The sequence below is a fragment of the Rissa tridactyla genome, chromosome 1, assembly GCF_028500815.1.
Source record: "Rissa tridactyla isolate bRisTri1 chromosome 1, bRisTri1.patW.cur.20221130, whole genome shotgun sequence".
Lineage (NCBI taxonomy): Eukaryota > Metazoa > Chordata > Aves > Charadriiformes > Laridae > Rissa > Rissa tridactyla.
In genome coordinates this window covers 162,953,797-162,975,469 of record NC_071466.1, presented here as the reverse complement: position 1 = coordinate 162,975,469, position 21,673 = coordinate 162,953,797, and the positions used below count along the sequence as shown (strand labels likewise).

At 42.1% G+C, this 21,673-nt stretch overlaps 1 protein-coding gene across 1 annotated transcript; it reads left to right on the top strand.

The window, feature by feature from the left end:
- Positions 1-1,235: 1,235 nt before the first annotated feature.
- DDX17 (DEAD-box helicase 17) lies at positions 1,236-21,660 on the top strand. Its single transcript, XM_054188740.1, has 13 exons — positions 1,236-1,558; positions 5,743-5,893; positions 7,981-8,080; positions 8,212-8,345; positions 9,110-9,175; positions 9,472-9,613; positions 11,505-11,665; positions 11,754-11,926; positions 12,227-12,337; positions 12,825-12,886; positions 13,300-13,359; positions 17,579-17,818; positions 18,486-21,660. Exons 1-13 carry the CDS (start codon positions 1,515-1,517, stop codon positions 19,007-19,009), a joined length of 1,968 nt encoding a protein of 655 aa, XP_054044715.1. The 5' UTR covers positions 1,236-1,514; the 3' UTR covers positions 19,010-21,660.
- The last annotated feature ends 13 nt before the right edge of the window (positions 21,661-21,673 follow it).

The window sequence follows — 21,673 nt, the reverse complement described above, 5'->3', positions numbered from 1 at the left end:
CACTTTTTTTTATGGTGGAGAGAACCCTAGAGAGACAAAGGCAATGAAGGTTGGCTGATCTGAGGCAGCAGTAATGGATCAGCCATTGTTATTTCAGGTAGTATCTCATTTTTCGCATGTGCCAGTTGTTACCACACCAGCCACTGGTACCACAAGTACCACTGTCACCTGACTCCCACCCACTCAGACAGGCCCAAATTTCTTCCACCATTTTAAGCACCCAGATTGCTTTTTGCTTTCTCACATATGCCATCCATCCAGCAAGTAAAACTAAAATGGAAAACGATTTGTGTCTCCATCCTGGTTATTTGTTTCAAGGGTCTGAAAGTAGAGACTTTCTCTTCTGGCAATCTGATTTTTGACCATCTGACAGACCAGAAAGCACCCGGTGACTTAGTTTACCAGTTTACTTTCTGGAGAGGTTGCCCTGAACCTCCTGTCGCCGCCGAGAGTGGTGTGTGACCAGGAGGGCCGCCGATGCCATTTTCTCCTGGCGCTCAGGCGAAGGCAAGCATCATGGCTGTCACTCCCGCACCTGCCCCAGCGCTGCGCCGACGTCCCCCTACTAATCTGCCAGGGAAAAAAAAAAAACTTACAAAAAAACCCCATAAAAAAACCGCAAGGAAAGACCCCAACTCGCCGCCGGGAAGAGCCGGGGGCCACTTCGTCCCCCGGCGGGGCGGACCGCCGCGGCTGCCGTTATTGTCTCCTCAACGCCGTTGCCAACCGCCACGGGGCCCGCGGGCGAGTAGACGAAAGGCCGTATTCTCCAAACCTGGCTACGCGACAGAATCAACGTAAATCCTCTAACCCTCCGCCAAGCCTGCCTGCACAACCCGCGGAAGAATTTTACGCCAAACACATGGGCTCTTCCGGCCCTACGCCGGCCTGCATTACGCAGCTTGCGTACGCCGTGTACTTACGTAACGTACGCCTCGGCCTGGGTTTTCCCTACCGTCTAGAACGCGTTAAGGGGTTTACTCCGTGCGTAGCAGACTTTGAGGAATAGAGAGAGCGTTACTCTCCTCCCTCTCTTCCTCGCGCGGAGGGCTGGCTCAAGTAAAGGACGCTACGTACCTTTCGTACCCTGCCTGCCGCGCGGAGCACTGTTTAGCTAAGCGAGTTCGGGGCGTAGTTGGCTTGCGGGAATAGGAGTAGGTATTTTCGAGGGCCGCAATTTGCGCAGCGCCGGACCGCCCGTAACGTAACTGAAGCGGGTTGGGGTGGCGGCAGCCATTTTGTGCCGGGAGCCCGGAGGAAGAAGACGCTGGTGTCTCCACACTTCACGGGCCCTGGAGCCGACCGAGAGCCCCGCCGTTCCGTCCGCCGACGTCCAGCGGGTCTCTGACCCACTGACCACTTCTCCTTTTGTATCCCACCAAAGAAGCGAGGTGGCGCAAAGCGATTCCTCCGAGACACAGCCGCCCCTGGCTGGACCCTCTCCCCGTACCCCCAGTCCCTCGCCGTCCCCACGGCCGGCGTTCCGTTGCCTTTCTCCCACCCCTCCGGGGGCGATGAGGGGCTTCGGGGACCGGGGCCGCGACCGAGACCGCGGCGGGTAAGGGTGGGGGGGGAAGGGCAGGCCGGGCCGGGCGGAGGGGGCGCGCGGGTGGCGGTGGGTCGACACGGCATGGGGGGCGGTGGAGGGAGCCGTGTCCCCCGCGTTGGTGGGAGGAAGGTCGGGGAGGGGAGTGGGGACAAGGGGGGCGCGTTCAGCTTGTGGTTGGGGGGAGATCTTTTCCCCAAAAATTCTCGTTGGGGGGGTAGGGTGGGGGGGGGAGCTGGAGTCTTTATTAGTACGGTTCTGAAAGCAAAGGGTTGTGGTTTGTTTATTTTATTTTACTTAGCTTTTCCGTCGTTCATATGTAACCGTGTGTGTCTTGCTTGCAGTTTCTCCTCTGCCCTTAATTTATTTTCTGCTATCCCTCATATCCTTGACCCTGCTTCCCCCGCATCGTCCCCTCCCCGCAAGCCACGAAGGTCTTGGTCCTGGTAAGGGTGGTTGGACCGTCTGCCCTTCTGGTTGTCATTGCTCCTTCTGGACTTCCTTAGAAAGATGGCAGTTGGTGAAAGATCTTTCTCAGTTGCACTCCCAGGCTTATCGTGAGAGGAAATGAGATTGAAAACTGCTGCCGTGCAGGGGACTTGCATACTCGGGAGGGTGATCTTGGTAAACATGGCCCTGGATCACACTTAATGAGCATGACCAAGCTTACGTAGCAGTCAAACAGGAGTTGTCTGTGTGGCACTGCAGAGGCCTAGGGCTTGATACTCTTCATTCTGCTATTTCAAGGAAGGTTGGCTTGGAAAAGGTTTTTGCGGGTTTGATTTTTTTTTTTCTTTTTTTTCTTCCGAGGATGGTAGCAATAAATACAATGGCATTATAGTATATAACTAGTTTGAGACTTGGATATTTTCAAGGGTTGAAAGTAATAAGATGTTCATCCCAGGCCTTTTTAAATAGAAAGTTAGAACTAATTTAGGAGAGTGGCATTTTCTGTACTTTAGATCACAAGTAGTTAGGCCTCTACTCTCAAGGATTAACAAGAAACATATCATGTGGGATCCTGTTCTTCTTAATATGGTAGACTAGATCTCAGTTAAGGAATCTTCTCTCCCCCCTTCCTTTTCTCCTTGTTTTCTGTCCTCCCCCGGGAGATTTAGGAATATTTTGTTTATGTGTTGCAACGCATCTTAATATTTAGCTTCTGGTCAGCTGTGGAGGGAGATAGTTGTATCCTTGCTTTATCTTACACACACATTTCACACTCTGAAATTAAAAGATACTTTCATTTTTTTGACAGACAGGAGGGTTCTGGTGTTTTTTCACTATGAGATTTCCAGCTCAGTTTAACACAAGGATATTGGAGTAAATGCTTTGGCAAGCCTGAGATAGTTCAGACCCCAGCTGTTTTTGGAGTTTAGTGAGTGAGTTTGAGTATGCAGATTTATAGTTACTGAAAAGAACACTGTCCAAAGCATTGTCATGACACTTGACATGCCTTAGAATTTGTGTAATTTCATTTTGTGTAAAGACTTTGGTTGTAGACGGATGCTTCTCTCTTAGATCAGGGGTTTTACATAAGTAAAAGGAGAGCCTACATGCTTCTTTGTGAAGTTTTTGGACATTTGCATGGAAAATCGTTTTCTTGGCATATTGTCCTGGAAGCTTTAATGCATCAGGATTCAGTTTGTTACACATGTCTATTTAAGGTGTGAAAATATTTGCAACCACTGACACCCATCATACTTCACAAATAACCTCTATAAAATTTTGGACCACTCAGGATGCTGGTTAAGTGCCATTTGAAAGCTTATCACCTTCTTGGTGCTGATTCTTTTCATAAGCTAAACAAATACAGGCTTTCTGTTTTCCTCCTGTCAGGAATGAGTTATAGGTGACTTACAACGCAAAGTTGTACTTTTTTGCTCTGGAATTTAACAAATTCATGTGGTTCTATCGCAGAAATGATGGCACCAGTAGTGTTGGAGAAGAATGTTTTGGGTCAGTCTGAATTTACACTTGAAAAAAGAACTGTTGGCAAATCAGTGGTATAATCTTGGGTTTAAATCTGTTTAACTGGAATTGGAAACTCGTTTTACTTGTAATCGCAATGTAAAGTGTGAGTTACTGCCAGTTTAGCAGATAAACTTCAGCAGAGGCAGTGTTAAGGGCTGCTGTAGGGCTCGCTTCCTTCAGAACAGCATAGAGCTATGTTGTGTATGTGAATGGAGAACTTAAACTGCGAGACTTCGATGTAAAATGTATTATGTATTGACTGTTCTCTTTGGATAGCTGGGGAGCAAATATTCACAGTACTGAGCTGTTTCAGTCTCCAGTCTTGCAATCAGTTCTTCTGTATGTTTCCTTTCATAAGGAAACTCATTGACCCTTTGAACCTCTGGCTGCTTCAGCAAGACTATGGGGTTTGTTGGAACTACTCGGATACAGAAATAGTTGTTGTTTTGACCTCAAATTAGCATGATCAGTAGCAGACATAGTCAATAAAGGTGAATGTTCCTGTAAATGAAAATCTGTACTACTTTTTTTTACTTCATCATGAAAGAAAATTTAGTGCTAAAATAAATTTTTTGGAGGTGTGTTTCACAGTCTTTTCATATGACAAAAATTGATAATTATGCAGGTCATCTGGGGGATCTGATGGACATACTGGTGAGAAAATAAGGGGTATTTATAGCAGAGGGAAAAGACTTAATGAAACCGTTGCAAGAAAGCAAACATTTTAAAACTTATTTAGCAGGTTTTAAGTTAAATTATATGTACTATACTTAGCTTTTCCAACAGTATAACCCCTTCTTCCTGTTAATATGTTGATTTTGAGTTCTGTATTTTTGGTCTCTTAATCACTGTAATTTGTAGTTTCCATTGGAAAGTGATTTAAAGAACAGAAGTAGTTAGTGACTGAACAGATAGTCTTGTACTGAAGAGAACTGAGAAATTTATTTCAGATCTTTATTTTTTAGCAACTCTCTGCCCCAGTTACTAGTCTAAGGAGGTTGCTTTGGGATTTTTGTTGCTTTTGGTTTGTTGCATTAACAGTTTTTTATTTACTAGTGGACTGCCTGGGTAAGGTGCAGACGCTTTGGATTTTCTGTCTAAATAAAAGTCTTGTTTTAAACGAGCATTTCTCATGAGTTCGTGTCTTGCAAAAAGCTGTAGCTTTATTGACCAAAATCTGAATTAGGACAAAATTTGACCTGATGGCATTTGGAAAAGTACCCTCTGCTGTGTTTGTATGATACTAATGAAAGAGCTATGACTTCTTTTGTGGCATTTTAAAATATGTAATTTATAATACTTACAGTAAATAATCATTTTATGCCACTCAGTTTTCAGTTACTCTTACAGATCATTGCTAGAAGCTCATGTGGTGTCTAATGCATCAGTTGGTCATTACAGTTAGTTCTTAACATTCTCAAGTGTATTAAATTAACTGGGTGAAGAAAATTTACAAGAGAAAGAAGAGTAACTTCTTAGTAGTTCTGCTAGTTAGGAATTTTTTTAGCAGAATAAACATCAGCTTCTTACTCTCTTCAGTTTTTTTCAAAAGCATTTAAGAGAGGAGATGCGATTTTTCCCAGGTACTTTCCCCCTGGGTAGACTCTGGTTTAAAAAGATTTTTCTAGGTTTTTTTTATTTCTTTGATTCCAGAATTACAGATGGACTTGCAGGCTTGGCTGGACTTGCTTACTTTCTGTTCTTCTGTTTTTCATTCGAGGCATACCGCTTGATAAGAGAGAAGACATAGAGGGGGAGACAGTGAAGTAGCTATTTTTGTATAAAACTAACCTTGAGAGAGATAGAAGGAACTTAAAAGTTAGAGATTTTTCTTCTCCCTTTCATCTAACATGTTTTAAGTGTACTGTATGTTTCAAGAACAGATAAGCGCTATAGGTATACCTGCAGCTTTGTCCTGAGGGAGGGAACCTTGAGGTAGACCTGGAGAGAGGGGCTTTAAGGCAGTGACTTAAAAATGGTTGTACTAGAAGGAAACTTTAAGATGGTGTTGGGTTTAGAACTGACTTAGAACAGGTTTATGTTATCTCAAGAAGTTGTACGCCATCATAGTGATTGGGGGATGGAGAGGAGGAGTGACTTTTTCTAGAATGTTGTGTTCATGTGAACTTGGGGAGAAAAAAAAGAGTGGAAAATGCTTAAGAAACCTGCAGATTACAGAGCAATTAAATACTCTTGTTCATAACGAATGTTGACGTTCCCAGGTTTGGAGCAAGTCGTGGAGGTCCTCTTCCTCCAAAGAAATTCGGTAATCCGGGGGAACGTTTACGTAAGAAAAAATGGGATTTAAATGAACTGCCCAAGTTTGAGAAGAATTTTTACGTGGAACATCCGGAAGTGGCCAGGCTTACTCCGGTAAGTGTTTGGACCCTGTCTGTTCCATTTTGTCTACAACAGAAAATGTCACAAGTGGAAAGACTCGTCCTAGGAAGTCTGGGACAGTGCAATAGAACTGTATTTTCATTAAGCTTGTTTGGTATGTGTGTACCCTACGGGATACCGGTTCTGTTTGCCTTTGGTATTTAACATTAGCAAAGGTGGTGCTTCCGCTCTTAGCTGTTTCTATATGAGATATTTTACGTTTGGTCATTTGTAATTCTTCATCATAATGCTTGTCTGGTCTAGCTGTTCATCAGTGCAGATAAAACGTACAGGGCTTGACAGTTGCAGTACTGGGGAGGCCCCGAAAGAACCTAAAATAACGAACTAAGTGGCAGAAATATGAGAGAAACATTTGAAAGGCTATTTTTATGAGAGAAGCATTTGAAAGAATATTTTATGGTAATAATAACTCAGGCTGAAGGAGGCCATGTGGTCTAATCCTCTGCTCAGAGCGGGGCTAACTACAAAACTAGAGGAGGTTGCTTAGTGCCGTGTCCTTTTGAGTTTGAATATCCCAGTGGTGGAGAGAGTTTATATCCTCTCTGGGGGTCTCTCCCAGGGCTTAATGTTTCTCATGGTATTTTTCCCCTCCTAATAATTATTTGCAACATGTTCTCTTTAACAACCCATTGTGAAGTTGAAGGTAGCAGTTAAATTCCCCTGTTAGTCTTCTCTTTTCTAAGCTAAACAAATCTAGTGCTCCCAGTCTTTCTTTGTACCGCCTGTGCTCCAGCCTCTAGCTTTCCCCCCGTAATTGGACATGCCCTGTTAAAACAGTGTCCTCCTTATATTGGGGGCTCAAAACTGGGCAGAACACTTTGTATTTACTCTGTAGATAGAGTAATCTCCCCTTCCTACCCCTCTTGAGTCCAAAGTATTTTTTCCCTCTTTAATGTCTCTTTATATTTAGAAACTAAGAAATTTCATTCTTAACACGAGGAAACAAACAAACAAAACGTTCTTATCCAATTACATAGACTTACAAATCTTCATGTGAAATATTCATAAGCTATTTATAAGGCATAAAGGAGTTGAAGGAGGCACTGGCGTTTTAAAGAGACAACAGCTTGGAACTACTGAACCACAGTTAGCGATAACTGCTGTGGCTGTCTTTGCCTTAACCAACCACAAGGATTTTCACGTTTTTCCCAGGAGTTTTTCTTTTTTTTTTACCTTTTCATTCAAGCTCAAGAGGTTCCCATAATTATTACATTTATTGCTTTAGATAAAGTGCATGTTTGGTGTTGTGTGTTTTCCTGTTGATTTTTAATGAGCGTTAGAATAAGGTCATGAATTGTGGAAGCATGTCGCAAAGTGCAGTTGGATTTGCAAGATAACCTAGACAAAAATAAAACACTTTTTCTAATCCTAAAATTAAGCTTATATCTACACATTTCAGAAATATTTTAGGAAGTTCCATTATTAAAAAAAATTGTGAGGTCTTTGGGTATCGTTATGACATTGCCTGGGCTTCTTCCATGCAGGAAAAAAAAATCTGGTTCTGAAAAGATTCCAAGCAACATTTCTGAGTTGCAAGTTGTCCAGCAAGAGCTCTGTATTTAACCACTTCTGGAATGCGTTAATTGAAGGAGGGGGACTGCCCTGCCTTCTGCTTGTTCATAGTGCATTAGGGCCCATTTATTTTGTTTAGTTCTTAGCACTGCCACATAAAACACGTTTCTTATCTGATTCTCTGTTTCTAATCACTTTTGAAGCTGTTGATCATTTCTGGCCTCTGGAAGAAGAGTGAAATTCTTAAAAATACTATATTGGTACACTTTTCATTAAAAAGGGCTGGTTGGAAGAAGAGAGTGATATTAGTCCTTCTAGACTATAGAAGAGAGCTCATACCTCTGAATATTGCAGAAGCTATGTGATAGCTCAATTTCAAGATAAAATCCTTAAGAAAGCAGTCCTTATTAGATCTCTGTTTCATTTTAGTTCTCTAACGAAGCTCTTATGTAGAGGTGAGGAGTTAATAGTTAGAAGCGCGCAGTTTAAGTCCGTACTGACATTTGACGTTTTTCTTTGCATTATTTTATTTTTTGCCACATAAATAGTATGAAGTTGAAGAGTTGCGAAGAAAGAAAGAGATAACAATTCGAGGAATGGAGGGCTGCCCCAAGCCTGTGTTTGCCTTCCACCAGTGTAGCTTTCCGCGTAAGTATTCTGCCATTATTGAAGATAATGAGGATTACTCAATAACTGTTTAGGCCTGTTCTGTTTTCTAAAAGGTCTTCTGAAGCCTCAGTTATCCTTTAAGAAATTTTTTCTTTTCTTAAATTGTTAAGAGTATGTGATGGATGCCTTGATGGACCAGAACTTCACAGAACCCACTCCAATTCAGTGCCAAGGCTTTCCACTAGCCCTCAGTGGTCGTGATATGGTGGGCATTGCACAGACCGGCTCTGGGAAGACACTAGCAGTATGTATTCTTCCCTTTTATTTATTTGGTTACTTTTCCTCGTTGCTTTGCAGAAATTACCCTTGGCTACGTGTTAGTAATTTTGGGGCTTGTCAGTACTGCAAACATAAAGTGAGATGATTACATGTTTTTAAAGCATGCTTTATTGCATCATGGCTGAGACTTAAGTCTCAACTAGCCTATCTTATTCATAGGCATGTATTTTGTATTCACAGCATACCTTTCTTTTTGGTTGCTTAGTCGCTTCTCTTTGGTCTGTGCTTACACTGTGGTTTAAAAACCAGCATGTGCTCTTTAGCATATTTGTTTTATTAACTGTGCAAGTTAAAGTAAAGAATAAGTAAAGGTTGAGTCTTCAAGGTATAGATTAATTTTATCTGCAGTGGTTAAGAAGGAATTTTATCCTTTATGAGAAGCATTGGTTAGAGACAAGATTGCTGAATTCCACTAACTTGGATTCCAAATTTAAACGAGCCTTTCTTTCAGAGGTGCTGAGCACCTGTGTTTTGTGCTCATGTCAAAGCAGGTATGGCTCGTCAGCAGCTCTGAAAATCTTATGTTCTGTTGGATAACAAGTATCTGATTTTGCATAATCCTGATCACTATATAGCCAAGGTTTCTCGCTGTCTTTCACATGAGGTTTTGGCTTCTTGAAGGGATGTTAGGCTAAGGGGGCTTTTGCTGTGGTCCAGTTGTCACGGCAGATGATCATTGGCACCGAATATTGAAGTCCTCTGTCTTGACTTGAAGTTCTTCTCTTTTAGTACTTGTTGCCTGCAATTGTTCACATCAACCACCAGCCATATTTGGAGAGAGGAGATGGCCCAATTGTAAGTGCTTGTCAGTTCTGTTGCTTTTTTTGTGTGCGGCATGGAGTTGTTAATGAGATGTGTACTTTATTTAATTGGTATGTCTGAATAGTAAGTAGAGAAATGTTTACTATCACAATGTGAACATCCCACTCATTAGTCGAAATGCTGTGCAATTGCTGACATAGTCTAAAGATACTTAAATGTTTTAGCTAATAAAGAGCAGATGGTCCAGCTTTGCTTATGGTATCCATGTGGAGCCCTTAAGTTAGGGATGTACATGCAGCTTGGCTATCCTGAATCGATTCCTTTTGCAGTGTCTGGTTCTAGCACCTACGAGAGAGTTGGCCCAGCAAGTGCAGCAGGTGGCTGATGATTATGGCAAATGTTCAAGACTGAAGAGTACCTGCATATATGGAGGAGCACCCAAAGGTCCCCAGATCAGAGATCTAGAAAGAGGTAATTTTAAAATTGCTGTTGGCAGTTTGAGAAGAGGTTATTTTGAGGAAATGCAGTAGTAGCAAGCGTATTGAAGGATTTTTCGTAAGCTAGATCGCAAGTTTTCTCCACAGGCATGTTCAAATAATCAAACTGGATTTCTGAATGTATAGAAACTTCTTTATGCAGTGGGTTTTCTTGTGTTTTTTTTTTTATTGTTCTTAAGCACTAAGCTCTATTTCTGTTCATGAACCCCATAATGTTCTGTAACTGCCTTTCTGTACATAGCAAGGAGCTGGAGTGGGGAATGATGAGGAACCCTGGTTCTACAGCAAGCACTGTAACACGGTAGTGCTCAGGTGACCTAACTTTCATGTCAAGGGCTAGTTATGTACAATTTCAAATGCGGGAATGTGCTGATGGCTTTCATCTTTACTAGATTAAAAAAATGTAATAGAATTATGTGAAAAGATGAAAGAAGTATTTTCAAGGTAAGCTTTTTATATATATATATATATGTATATATATATATATATATATATACACACACACACACACAAATCAACTCAAGAAACCTGAAAATTTTACTTAGCACTGCGGTTTGCAGAGTCATTATTGAAAACTGCGGTAACGGAATAAAGGTATGCATGGTAGAAGGCTGTGGGATAGCTCTCTTCAAGAAAATGGTAGCGCATTCCAATTCAAAAGTAGCATCTTCAATGGAAGAGTCAAAGGTTACATGAAGAGACCTTGGGAGGATGAGCTTGGTGGGTTTTTTCACACCTTTCTGGAGTGCTGTAAAACAGGTTTTCTCTGGCTTAGGAAGAAAACCATTTGGTTAGAGCATGTGAGCGGGTTCAGTGCTTTCAGTCCTTTCAGGTGTTACTGTCTTTGGATGATTGCTTAGTATTTTCTGCAGCAAAGATTGTTAAATAGCTAAAGTCCAGAAAACGTGGGTTTTTTCTTCTCAATTGTGATTTTTTTTTTTTCAGTATATTTAGTGAATTTACTATGGAGGAGTACATTCTTGACAACAGAAATTGCAGTTTCTTCAGTCTTCCTCGCAGACTAATGGCTCCATTAGAAATCTAATTCTTGCATGAGCTTTATAGAAAGTAAAAGAATGCCCAGCTTTGACAGCTCTGAGGAGTCCAGGTTGATACAGACAAAAAGGTCAGGGTTGCCACGAAATAGTCTGCATCTATCAGTGCAGTATCAAGAACGCTGTTGGGGTTTTGCTCTCTTTCACCTTACTGCTTACCTAAACTTAGCTTCTGTGGACATTTCAGTGACACTGAAGGACTTGTCTGTAAGATTTGTGAATCGGTGGAAACCAATTCCTCTTTTTAAGGAATGTATAAAGCATCATAACTGATCCTAGTTTATGAATACTTGAATTCTGTTTTTACGCTAGTAGATATGGGCAGGATGGTTGTCTGTCACTATTGGTACGTATTTGAAAAAAATGGTGTAAGTGGAAGTAATTTGACCTGTATAGCAAGAGGAGCACTTAATGTTTGCTTAACATAGGGAGTTTAGATGGAGTTTGCTTTTACTTTTCTGCAGAGCTCTTTGGACTGCATAATTCTGGATGTAGGTGGGTCAGGCTTGAGTAGAAGCTTATTTTACTTCTGATTTTTGGACAGGTCTTTGCTGGTGTTTTCTGACAGCAAGCTTTTAGATTCTATACTGCATTTATTATTCTAATGGCACTGTAACAGTAATTTCAGAATGGAAAAAAAATATTGAAACTAGGGCTTCTACTGAAGTGACTCAATCTTGGATACGAATGAGGGTGGTGCTTTTTTTTTTTTTTAACAATTTTGCTCTAGAAGGTGATTCATTCTGACTAAAAATACCAATTGACATTCAAATGAAGAGCCTTACTCTTTTTCCTCATTCTGTTTTGAAGGTGTGGAGATCTGCATTGCTACACCAGGTCGCTTGATTGACTTCCTCGAGGCAGGAAAAACCAACCTTCGACGGTGTACGTACCTGGTGCTGGATGAAGCAGACAGGATGTTGGACATGGGATTTGAACCCCAAATTCGTAAAATTGTGGACCAGATAAGGGTGCGTGAACCTCTTAAAAGGACAGCCTCCTTCGGTTTCCTATTCAAAGTCCTGTGCCTCAAATAAATCTGTTTTCCTTTTTTCTTAGCCTGACAGACAGACTCTGATGTGGAGTGCCACCTGGCCAAAAGAAGTGCGCCAGCTTGCCGAGGACTTCCTGCAGGACTATGTTCAGATCAATGTGGGAAACTTAGAGCTGAGTGCCAACCACAATATCCTGCAGATAGTGGATGTATGCATGGAAAGCGAGAAAGACCACAAGTAAGTTGATTTTCCTACCATTTCATTTTTTTGTTGTGCTTAAAAAATCTACATTGCTTTGAAAGCCAAATATGTGAAGTTACTTGCCGTATTATTTAACCCTTGAATAGTACAAAATAAGTCCTGTAATTAACTAGTCTATGGCATATATTCTAGCCATACTGTCGTACAACACATATAAATTCTGTGTGAGTGACACTGACTTATTTATGGGGAGGCATATTGTGTATGTTCTTAATGTAAATGCTCCTATATTCTTGTATATGTGGATATACATCTTGGCTCTTGTGTCTATTTTAGACTGATACAACTGATGGAAGAAATCATGGCAGAGAAGGAGAACAAGACTATCATCTTTGTGGAGACAAAGAGGAGATGTGATGATCTCACTCGAAGGATGCGCAGAGATGGGTGATTAGCTTCTCCCTCCCTCCCCTTGTTTCTAGTGGGAAACAGAAATTGTAATCAGAAGCAGTAAGGTTTAAATGTTCATGATGCTGTCGTTGGGAACAACTCATCCATTTGTTTCTTGGCTGAATTCAGTCTTAGTTTCCCAGAAGGTTTCAGTCCATCAAAGCATTAGTGCAGGAGAGAGAGAATATTTGTAAGCTTGGCAGCTTTTAGTGTATCGGAGTACTGATCTGCTGATTGGGATTGTGTCAATATAGCAAATGTGATTTGGCTTAGATGGTTGTTGATGTAGGTAGTGGGTTTAACATGCAAGAAACAAACCAGTATACATGCTAGGTAAATACAGGTCATAGGAGGACAGGAAATAAAATATTTCTCAAGTCTTTTTTTTTTTTTTTTTCCTTTTTACTGAAATGCCAATAAAGCTTCCTGTTGCCTTTAATATGTGTACTTTCTGTCTATACTAATGTGCATCTCTGTTTGGCAGTTGGCCAGCTATGTGTATCCATGGAGACAAGAGTCAGCCAGAAAGAGATTGGGTGCTTAATGGTGAGTCCATTGCTGAGGGGAGACTAACTCGGGCTGCTGTATGTAATTTACCAAAACGTGCTTTTGTCCAGTTGTCTTTTTTTTTTTTTTCTTTTTCTCTCTCTGCCTGATAGATACATTTCAAAAGAACTGCCTTTGCACTGTTAATTTCAGTGCTTGTATGTGCCTTGGCTTTGTTTTTTTTTTTTTTTGGGGGGGGATGGGATGACAAGAACACAGTGGGGAAAATTGCTTAAACCAAAGAGCTGGAATTTGAAAAATACTTGACACGTTATATCCTGACTTGCTGGGGTTTCTGAAATTGACTGACCCCTCTTACCTAGATTCTGGAAAATGAGCATTTAGTGTAAATCAAGTTCAGGTAACTTTATCTTTTTGAAAAGTCTTACTTCATAGCATGCTTTGTTTTACAGAGTTTCGTTCTGGAAAGGCTCCTATCCTCATTGCTACCGACGTTGCATCTCGTGGGCTAGGTTTGTACACATAGACCACTCTTGCCTACTGCTGCATATTTTTCTTCTTTGGACTGAAATATGTTTTCTTTTAAAAAAAAAAATTCAAAGCGTGATTTTCCCCCACATGTGAAATACGTTTTTTAACATTAATCTTTTTTTTTTCTTTCATATTCAAAGTCTCTTCCTGCTCCTAATGAACAGGCTTTGGTCTGCAGCAAGGCCTAGGCATGACCAATCGATCGCCAAGAGGGAGAAGAGACGTCCAATTATGCAACCCAACCCTTCCACCACACTCACTTCTTCCCCCAAATCCAGCTTTTGTTGCTGGGTGATAGGGATGGATTGCTCTCAGTTCAGAGCGTGTCAGATAAAGTTCAAGTAGGAAGCTGTGGGAGAGCATTTCAACAGCGAATAGCTAATATTCTCCCCGTATGACACACCACAGATTCGAACATACCAACCCCAGTGTACACGCATGTTTACCCCACAGATGTATTCGCATCTGAGAAAGCACTGCTCCGGATCTCTGGTCTTGACATGTAACCTTCCCTCCTCTGTGTTCCTTCTAGGCAGGACCACTGAGATTATATATGGCCTTTAACATCATGTTACCCAAATGTGTAATTGAATCAAAATTGCACAGCTCTATTCTAGCGGTATGAAAATGATCTGTCTGGATGCATCAGTTGTGCCCCCTTTTTTAATAAGCGTATTTGTATGGTGAAACACTTTGTGCTGAGCACAGTTCTTACACATCTGTCCACTCTAGAAGAGGAGGATGACTTCTGAAGTGCTCTGAGTTTAATAAAGAACGTTGAATATTGCACCCTCCCTGAGTTTGGTAGAGGACAAACTACTTGGGAGTCCGTGTCTCATTGTAGTAAAATTTAGACAAAATGATTGCAAGTCACTACGAAGAAGCTCAGAAAAATCTCCAGCTGTTAAAAAATCTCAGTTGTCTGAGCTCTTTTCGTATGCTGAAAGGGTGGCTGTGCTGTGCATCACATGGTCACTTTAATACAGGCAGACCATTACTAGACTTGGCAGCCTTTGTTCACACAACCTTCACCCCTCCTTCCCCTCCCCCCCTCAAAAAATGTCCAACACTTCCTCAGAGAGGTGATTATATGGACTTCAGTCTCTGCCCTCTAGGGTCATGTCTGGACCTGTGCAGTTAGAACTTGGGCCTGTTGGGAGAAGGGACTGAGGCCTGAAACTAGTTTGTATGAAAGAGAGCTGCTTTCTCTAGCAGCATTTTTTAAACAGGCTTGCTATGTGCTGGTAGCTTCTTTGTGCATCTTGCCTAGACATTTAAAACAACCTCACCCCCCTCAAAAAAACACTCCCCCCCGAAAACTACTCAATTGGATAACACTTCAGAAAACAGTCTCCCCACTTCCTGTCCTCCACTTCACCTGAGCTAAGGGGGAAAGGTACCAGAGTCTGTTTCTTGTTACTGAACAACATCTCTGCTTATTTTGGGGCCCTGAGTTTGCTGCTTCTTAAAATAAGTCACTTAACTGGCAAACTTCTGGACGACTTCCTCCAAGATCCTGGCAAGTGAAGGCTTCTACCTAAATAACATAAAACAGGGGCGCGCGCCTTTTGGCTGAGTCACCAGGGCTTTCCCTCTTCCTAATGGAACATTGGTTTCAAAAAAGCTTCTTCCAGGTAAGTTCTGAGTCCCATAATGACTTCTTTGTGATAATTCCCTGGAGTGAGGTCCTCTCTCTGCACTGATTTTTAATTTTTTTTTTTACTTTATTTTTTTGTTCAGTCTATTAAACTAAAAACATTGAATTTGTTTTGTTTTGTTTTCTTTAACAGAAGCTTTCATATCAGCTGCAGATCATTCTCAGTGCAGGGGTGGGGGCACATCTACATTGATGGTCTCAACAGCTCTCTAGACTAGCATGTTTGCTAGTTTGTATCTCTCCCGATTAATAATCGGAGACTGTGCCATTCTGATGGTCTCACAAAGGGAATGTTTCCCAGGTAGCTGTCAAAAATGAATTACAGTTTCAGTTCTTGATCCTGCTACGTTATCTTCTAAAAGCGCAGGAAGATTGCGAGCGTGCGCAAACGCTTTGGAGCATGCTAGACTGGAGAAGCAGAGTCTTGTACTTGCTCTGGTCTCTCTTCAGCAAGCTTGTGTGCTCTACCAGGACCACTTTCTAGTCTGGAAAACACCCTTGCATTTTCCTCTTCCTGCCTTCCCATTCTTCCCGCTCCTCCCCAGTGAAGTCAGTTCCGCCTACATCGGTAGCTACAATTCCCTGTGCTTTCTGCTGGGAAAGCACGTCCTTGTATCCTCTGTGGTAATTCCAAGTCGCTTTGCTACTGATGGATGCGCAAAACGGGACTGACTGAGGATCATGTAGCCTGCAGCTTGACAGACTAGTTACACCCTGGCTGTGAAGATGCAATCTGTCATACGTACTCCTCTCTTTACTTCACTTTCCCCTTTTTAAAAAAAACCTGTTGCATCAAGGACCCTAGCTGGAGACTCGCGCAGCCCCCTGTGAAACCTGCCTTCTCACTCCCTTTTTTTGGTGTGATTCAGGACTTTGGAGTCAGCAAAGACTGAGGAGCCCCCCCCTTTGCTGTAATAAGAAACAGACATAAAGTCCCCCTCTTGTCACTACATCCCTCTTGTTTTTATTTTTCCTACAACCCCCTTGAAATTGATGCAGTCTGGGCAATAGATGCAGTCTGACCCTTTGGATGTAATTTTTGTATCTTCATTTTTTTGACAATTGCCCCTAAGAACCCCGAATAGGGGACAAAAAGCGTTGGAGGACCTGAAACTTTTACCTGAACCCAGGTTCTCCGGCGCTTCACAACCAAATGGGGCTACAGAGAAGCATCTAAGCCAGTTCACAGAGCGAGCGTGTGTGGGGACTTCTCGCTGCCATGGACCCTTGATGCATGCTCCCCGCGCTCCAGTGGTCCCGTGTCAGAGGGCGGAGTTTTCGAAAGGAGGCCGCCAAAAATAAAAGGCAAAGAGACGGGATCGGCTGCAGCGGTTTCCCACAGGAGGAGGGAGTGTGCATCGGTCTGGTAACAAACAGAGAATGTTTCTCTCTTTAAAACAAAAAAAAAAAAAAGAGGAAAGGAAATCACAAAAATCTGTGTTTTATTTGGGATATTTTCAGAATATTCTTCTTAAAATGCAGATTTTTAATTTTTTTTATGAGCTGTTAGGGTACTTATTGTAATACCATGCTTTTTTAAAATACTGTATACTATAGCAAATAGGTGCTTTTGGTACTTGAGGTGCTTTCACTGAAGTATTACACTAACATTTACTTTAGTTTCTGTCCCATAAGTTTATGAAGTCTTGAGTTCCTGTAAGGCATGCAGTTCTGATATCCTAAGTTTTAATATTATTTTGTATACAAAGCAATTTTGATCATTTCCGTCTGACACTGGAAGTGGGGAATTGTTAATGGATTTCAGGATTGTCCAAATTACAAAAGCTTGACAGAACTGGACGGAACAGCATGGTGAAATGTTAGTGCAATGCATTCTGGTGATAACTACGAAGCTGAGTTAAGATATTCTAGGTCTGAGTAATTTTTAATAAGTTGGCTGAATAATACTAATGTAACTGGAGTATATTAAGCTTTAGGCTAGGGAAAGTAGTTTGCTCTATTTTATTAGGACTGTAAAAGTAAATATTTTTAAGATTGCCTTTTATTTCATGTTACCAAGTGGAAGGTAAGTGATCTCATTACCGTTACTATTTGTTAGACTTCTCCCAACAGAGTAAAAGCTTTACTGTGGCAGTTCTGCCCTTCCTCCACCCTAGTTTGCTCTGTCTGATAACGACATTTTCACTTCCCAGTTTGTGGTGGTTTTTTGTTTTTGGTTTTGTTTTTTTAAAAAAAGATGAAATTCAGTTAGCTCATTCACAAACATCAGTGTCTTTGACACATAAAGACAGAGAAATCATTCCGGGGAGGGTGAATTTGAGTGCAGGGCAAAACTGCTTTAAAATTACCAGCTTTTCAGGACAGCGATCTTTGTTCCTGATAATCTTTAATGTGAGTCTTCTACTCTTTTGGGATGAGTCTGTCTTGTATTTATTCCGTGCAATTACTAACTTTGTATTTTTTTTTCTTATTACTGTCACCTGCATTCGTGCTCCCCACCTTTCGTTGGCACGTCCTCTCTTCTTCTCCCCTTTCCTCAACCCCACCCCTTCACTGTGCTTCGCACCTGGGCACTTCACAAGATGTGGAAGATGTTAAATTTGTGATAAACTACGACTATCCGAACAGCTCTGAAGATTATGTCCACCGTATTGGCCGTACCGCACGTAGTACCAACAAAGGTACTGCCTACACCTTCTTCACACCAGGAAACCTGAAACAAGCCAGGGAGCTTATCAAAGTGTTGGAAGAAGCCAATCAAGCCATCAATCCAAAGCTGATGCAGCTTGTGGACCACAGAGGAGGAGGAGGTGGTGGTGGAGGTAAAGGCACATGGGAAAAGGGCTACACAGGAAATAGGTTCCCTACTTTGAGGGAGGGAAGAGGGCAGGAAGTAGTAAGATAGCAAACAGTAGACTGGTAATAAAGCCGTTTCATAGCTGAGATATCAGTACATTATGTACCTGTAGTATTCCTGTCCGAAAAAGAGGAGTTGACTGTTTTACCTTAGCTATTAGTTTGGTTTTTTTTCTCCTGATAAGGTCCTCACAGAGCTAATTTTGCTTAAATTAATGAATTCCTTGCAGTTCCTACCTGAGCACAGGTAACAGGATGTGTGTGCATACACATGCAAAATTGAAATCACTGAAGGGGATACACTGACTTTACCTTCAGGGGCTTGAAACTATTTTTTCTCTCATTCCCTGAAGGAATAGTAAGTTTCGTTACATTTCCAAGTTGGTCCTGAATTTCTTCAGTTTCTTTAGACTCCAAATACATGCATTAAGAACCCCTTTTGAACTTTGTATTTACACCTTGAACAAAATGAAGAGATGCATGCAGAGCTGTGCAGGGAAGTTAGTCAAGAGAACTTGCTCCTTGTGGGCAAAATTGTGGATGTAGAAGGGGGAGAAAGGGTGGCATAATTGTACCAGAGTTCATTGTTTAAGGCTTGTTCACGGTACTAAATCTTAATATATTCATCGCCAGGAGGTCGTTCTCGTTACCGAACGAGCAGTTCAGTAAACAACCCTAACCTGATGTACCAGGAAGAGTGTGACAGGAGGCTCCGGGGAGTGAAAGAGGGCCGGAGAGACTCGGGTGGCTTCAGAGACCGTGAGCGTGGTGACAGTTATGCCAACGGAGCCAACAAGACCTATGGCAGTGCCTACGGGAGCCCAAATTCTGCTTTTGGGGCAGCACAGAGCCAGTATGGTTACACTCAAGGGAGCTATGGAGCAGCTGCCTATGGCACGAGTGGCTATGGCACTGCAGAGTACAGTGCTAGTGGCTATGGTGCCAGCACCACAGCTGCCACCGCTGGGAGAACCTCACAGAGCACTACCCAACAGCAGTATGCAGGGATGGTGGGGCGCTCGGGCCAGCAGCCACAGCCGCTCATGTCACAACAGTTTCCGCAGCCCCCTGCCACTAACGTGATGGGCTATATGGGACAGACTGCCACCTACCAGTATCCGCCCCCTCCCCCGCCCCCTCCCCCCTCACGCAAATGAGACCATTCACCCGCTGGTGACCAGTGTAGACCTCTTGCATTTAAAGGAACCTTTTCTTTCTCTTCTTTCCCATTGTGATGTCTCTCTCATGCAGGTTAGACTTAGAATTCACCATTTGAATCCCTCGAGCCCAGCAAAAATGACCCCCAGTCCACATTACTGACCCTGTCCTCTTTTTTTCTTTTTTTTTTTTTTTTTTAAGAGATATATATATAGTTGACTGGAAAACTTATTATTTTTTTTGTCTTGCATGTTGAGGAAATCGGAAATTTTATTTTCTCTAAAAGAAATGGGTATAAGGCAGATAGGTCCCAGCTCGATCATCTTGGTGTCTAAGGTTTGTGTGAAAATTCGCTTTTGAGGGGAGGAAGTTTCTATTCTGTAACATGTTAACTTAATTTCAGGAAGTATCAAGAGAGGTGGGAAACTTTGGGGAGCCAAAAAGCACTTCATTTAAAATGATAAATGCAAGGGAGCAATGCTCACTTCTCCTAATCTTAATTATTATTTTTTTTTTAAATAGCTCACTATTACTGCTTGTAATCTATCATAGGTGACATTCTATAGGAAAACTCTGGTCATTTGTCTGAGCTGGGCGGTGTTCAGAGTAATGCCCCAGGTAAAGTGTTGATGTTTTCTGCAGCTCTGGAAGCAGCTGCTCCATCTTCTGGTACCTGTAGCAGCCTGCAGTAGGGAAGCTGGGATTAAAGCCCCAGGGTCAGAAATCAAACCTGCCTTGGATTCGATACCTGAAAACCAGATAGTTGCTGTAGGTACCGCTGCTGTAACGTTTAGCCAAGTAAGTTCTTTCCCTACGATTGTTAAATTGCAGCATCGCAAAAGCGTGGAGTATCCTTAAATTAGTTTCTGCTTTCAAATTCCTATTGTTGAATTTATTGAGAGAAGTCTTATTTGAGAGCCCAGAAACTAAACAGAACCGAGATGATGAGCAGCGTATCTCGTTTGTCTGTCCTTCACCTACAAGCTACCTTTTGCCATGGGGAAGGTTCTGAAGGCCGCTACGCTGAATAAAATGTGACAGAGTTTTCCACACTAAAATTTAAGAGGTGTGAATAGGGTGGGCTGGGGGGAGGGCAAGGGGAGGAGGGGTGGAGGAGGAGATTGCCTGGAATCTCCTTTTCATGAGGTAAGCCGTGAGCTGGTTAGTGCATCTTGATTCTGAAGCTTTATTTCTTTTGTACCTTGCTCTGACTTGCTTTTCCTGGCTTTTGAGTGCATTTCCCTGCTCCATTGGTCCCTTTGAGCTGAGCTCTCGCAGGTAGGTAGCATTTTAGAAAATGTTAGAGAAGAGTGAAATTTTTAGTAAATACGTAAATAAAACTTGTTTATTTTACAGGCTAAGGTGGGTGTGAGGGGGGTTTTCTCTTTAGTAAAGCATGTTGTTGACTTGTTATTTCTAATACCAGACGGTTCAGAGACAGTAGATGATAACAGGAGTTGGCTGCTCTTGATTTCATAATATGACAATGGATACATCTGGTTTCTGAGGCATAATCTTTGCGTTATGAGAGTGCAGGGTTTTGGGTTTTTTTTTCTGTTGGCGTTTTCGCATATGGATGAACAAGGCAGCCCGCTTCTCTTGTAGCAGAGTGGAACTTCTTATAGCCCAGGAAGAGCTTGCTTATACAGAAGTGATTTCTTTTTTAATTTGATTTCTTCCCAGAGTAAAATTTTGAGGCATGGATGCGCATTTTTTTGTGTGCAGTACACAGGTAGGTTGCTGACACAGAGGGAGAAGGGAGAGATGTTCCAGAACTTTGGTTCTCTTGTCCCATCTTCTAATTCCAGTGCTTGGGCAGGAAGTTCCTTTGCTTGTGTTAAGTGAAAGCCAGAAACATTTCGTTTATCCAGGCACTTCTGATTTGTCTTTGGCCTCCCTCGCAAGCAAATGCAGAGCTTTTTTCTTTTTTTTTCTTTTTTTTTTTTTTTAAATTGCGAGTTCGATGCAGAAATGTGTTTAAAGGGTGTAGGAGTAGGACATCTCACTGACTGACTTTAAAAAGGGTCTCTGGGCCGCCAAAGCTGCCTTATAGTCTGCTATAGCTTTTCACTTCTTTTGGGGAGGACTTGTGCACGCGTAAACATCTGTGCCAGGTCTTTCAGTGCTTTATTGCCGTGGAGGTCAGCTGAAGTCCAGGGTCTTGGTTCAGTTCGGAGTGTTAACCAGGCTGTTGAACGCCTAAACGCACCGTGGCATGTGCTGCCCCCGTCCCACCTGGTGCTCGCTGCGCTCTGTTCCATGTACCAGCCGGAGGGCCCTTGTTGATACAAGCATTAGCATCTAGTATTGTTCATGTTGTTTTCAATCTGTAAAAGTTCGTGGGAGGTGTCGAATGAGTTGGGTGTCTCCTCCCCTCCCACTTCCCGAAGCAGTTTGCTGTTTGGACTTCTCTGAACGATGGAAGGGTTAGTGGCTTTGTGTGGGATCAGCGGCTTGTTTCACACGCCTGCTGGTCTCTGAACACATTCCTGTTGTATTAACGAAGACTTGAATTGAGAGATTCATAGATCTGTGGTGTTCAGACACAGGATACTAAAAGCTATGTTACTATTCTTAGTTTGTAAATTGTCCTTTTGATACCATCTTGTTTTCTTTTGTAGGTATAAATAAAAACACTGTTGTCAATAAATTATGAACTTTGT

Excerpts from the sequence above, each read along its gene's own strand:
- DDX17 (XM_054188740.1), top strand. The coding sequence starts at position 1,515 with ATGAGGGGCTTCGGGGACCGGGGCCGCGACCGAGACCGCGGCGG. Across the intron at positions 5,894-7,980 it reads AAGTGGCCAGGCTTACTCCG|TATGAAGTTGAAGAGTTGCG; the intron begins GTAAGTGTTTGG and ends CCACATAAATAG. Across the intron at positions 12,338-12,824 it reads CGAAGGATGCGCAGAGATGG|TTGGCCAGCTATGTGTATCC; the intron begins GTGATTAGCTTC and ends TCTGTTTGGCAG.